The 1758-nt window shown below is 48.2% G+C and overlaps 1 protein-coding gene across 1 annotated transcript; it reads right to left on the reverse strand.

Moving 5' to 3' along the window:
* Window positions 1–276: 276 nt before the first annotated feature.
* LOC123256312 (telomeric repeat-binding factor 1-like) lies at window positions 277–1683 on the reverse strand (the record flags this gene model as incomplete). The annotated part of the gene is made up of 2 exons (XM_044684955.1): window positions 277–1536; window positions 1588–1683. Coding segments are annotated over 2 exons (1356 nt in total), but the record flags the coding sequence as incomplete, so codon positions are not given.
* Window positions 1684–1758: the final 75 nt, after the last annotated feature.

A 1758-nucleotide genomic window follows, 5' to 3' on the forward strand; every position in this document is an offset into this window, starting at 1 on the left:
TTCTTCTCTGAGGCTTCATGTGTTTGTGTTTGTGTGTGTAAGAAAGTATGTGGCATGGTTCAAAAACCTGACTTTTCCCACTAGTATAAGGCTTAAGAAAATAGTAATAAGAAGCCTGTCAAATGACTTTGTTCCAGAGAAAATATACTATCACACCAAAACAGTTTTAAAACTTCAAAATACAACACCAACTGGTTAAGTTTTAAACAAACCCATTGATCGAGATGCTTTTTCTCTTTTTAGTCATCTTTTGTGAGCCTTTACTTCCAGACACATTCAGTCTTCACTGTCTGAAGAAAGGACTTCTGCTTTCTTTATGGTTCTCCATCTGTCCTTCAGCATCACGTTTGTTCGGTCGTGGAATCCATAACGAGCGAGGATTTTCTTCCATTGACCCTCTCCATATTTTCTCACCCCAGACCTCAGCTTCATGTCTTCTTCCCAGGTCCATGTTCTCCTCTTCTTGCCAGGTGGTCTCTCCGAGGTGCTGGCTTCATTGTCATCCTCATAGGTGTCTTCGATGATCTCCACATCATTGGTCTGGGTGTCAATGACAATGTTTTTGCACTTCTGCTTGGCCTTTTTTCTCTCGGGGCCCATTTCTCTTCCAGAGTCATCCAAAACTTTCTGTTTGGACTTCCGGCGTTTCATTTGGGAGAAACAGAAGACATTGGTGTCAGACTTGACTATGAACTTGGGGTACCCTCCGAACTCCTGGATGATGATGTGGCTTCGGACTTCTCTCTCTCTCTTCCTGGATGGACTTTCCTCAGGGTTATGCTTCACGATTTTCATCGCCTTCCTGATCAGAAAGCTGGTTGCTTTCTCACTGATCACATGACGAACGAAAGCCTTGACTTTCTTGATCAGGCTGTCAAAGCTGAAGTAGTGGAAAAAGGTATGGTTTGGGTCTTTCTTGCTGACCACCCGAAACAGGATCTTTTTGAGAGGCCTGTTGGTGTCATTGGCACCAAATACCCTCCGGAAGATCACCTCAGCCTCCCGAAAGCCTCTTTTCTCCAGGCAGATAGCCACAGCCTGAATTCTAAGCAAATCATGGATGTCATCAAATCGGGAATCTTTACAGTAGCCCATCCTGTTCCACATGACCATGGCCGATTCCAGGGGGGTATTGACACTATTCCCATCAAACCGAACATCCAGGCATCTTGCTCTGGTGATTCTCTTTAAAAACTGACAGATGTGCACAGTTTTGAGCTGCAGAAGGGGCCGGTTGTGGACCCCACAGACAGCAGCCTCCATAGCAACGATGCCCTGGCTGAACTCCTCAGCCATGTCATGACAGAAGGCATGGCACACGTTCATGCACAAATAATCCATCACCCAGCCAGCCACTACCGACCTGACCCGAGTGTGGGTCCAGTCCTCCAAGTCCTCATAGGAAGGCTGCATGGGGGTGGAGGGCCTCGAGGGCCCTTCGAACTCCTCAATCCGAATGAGCTGAAACCACATCTCCTCTTCATCATCGTCCCTGGGCGAAGGCCCAGCTGCCTCATAGTCATCATCATCATCATCCTCATCCTCATCCTCATCCTCATCATCATCTAACAAATCCACTATCTCCACCTTGCTCTCGTTCACCACCTCCACTATCTGCACATCATCATCGTCATCCTCCACCACCTCCACTACCTGCACTTCACCATCCTTCGCCTCCACCACCTGGACATCATCATCCTCCACCACTTCTACTACATCGGCTGCCCTGGCTGGCGCTGCGGCTGCGGCCGCCGTGGC

The sequence above is a fragment of the Gracilinanus agilis genome, unplaced genomic scaffold, assembly GCF_016433145.1.
Source record: "Gracilinanus agilis isolate LMUSP501 unplaced genomic scaffold, AgileGrace unplaced_scaffold5777, whole genome shotgun sequence".
Taxonomy (NCBI): Eukaryota; Metazoa; Chordata; class Mammalia; order Didelphimorphia; family Didelphidae; genus Gracilinanus; species Gracilinanus agilis.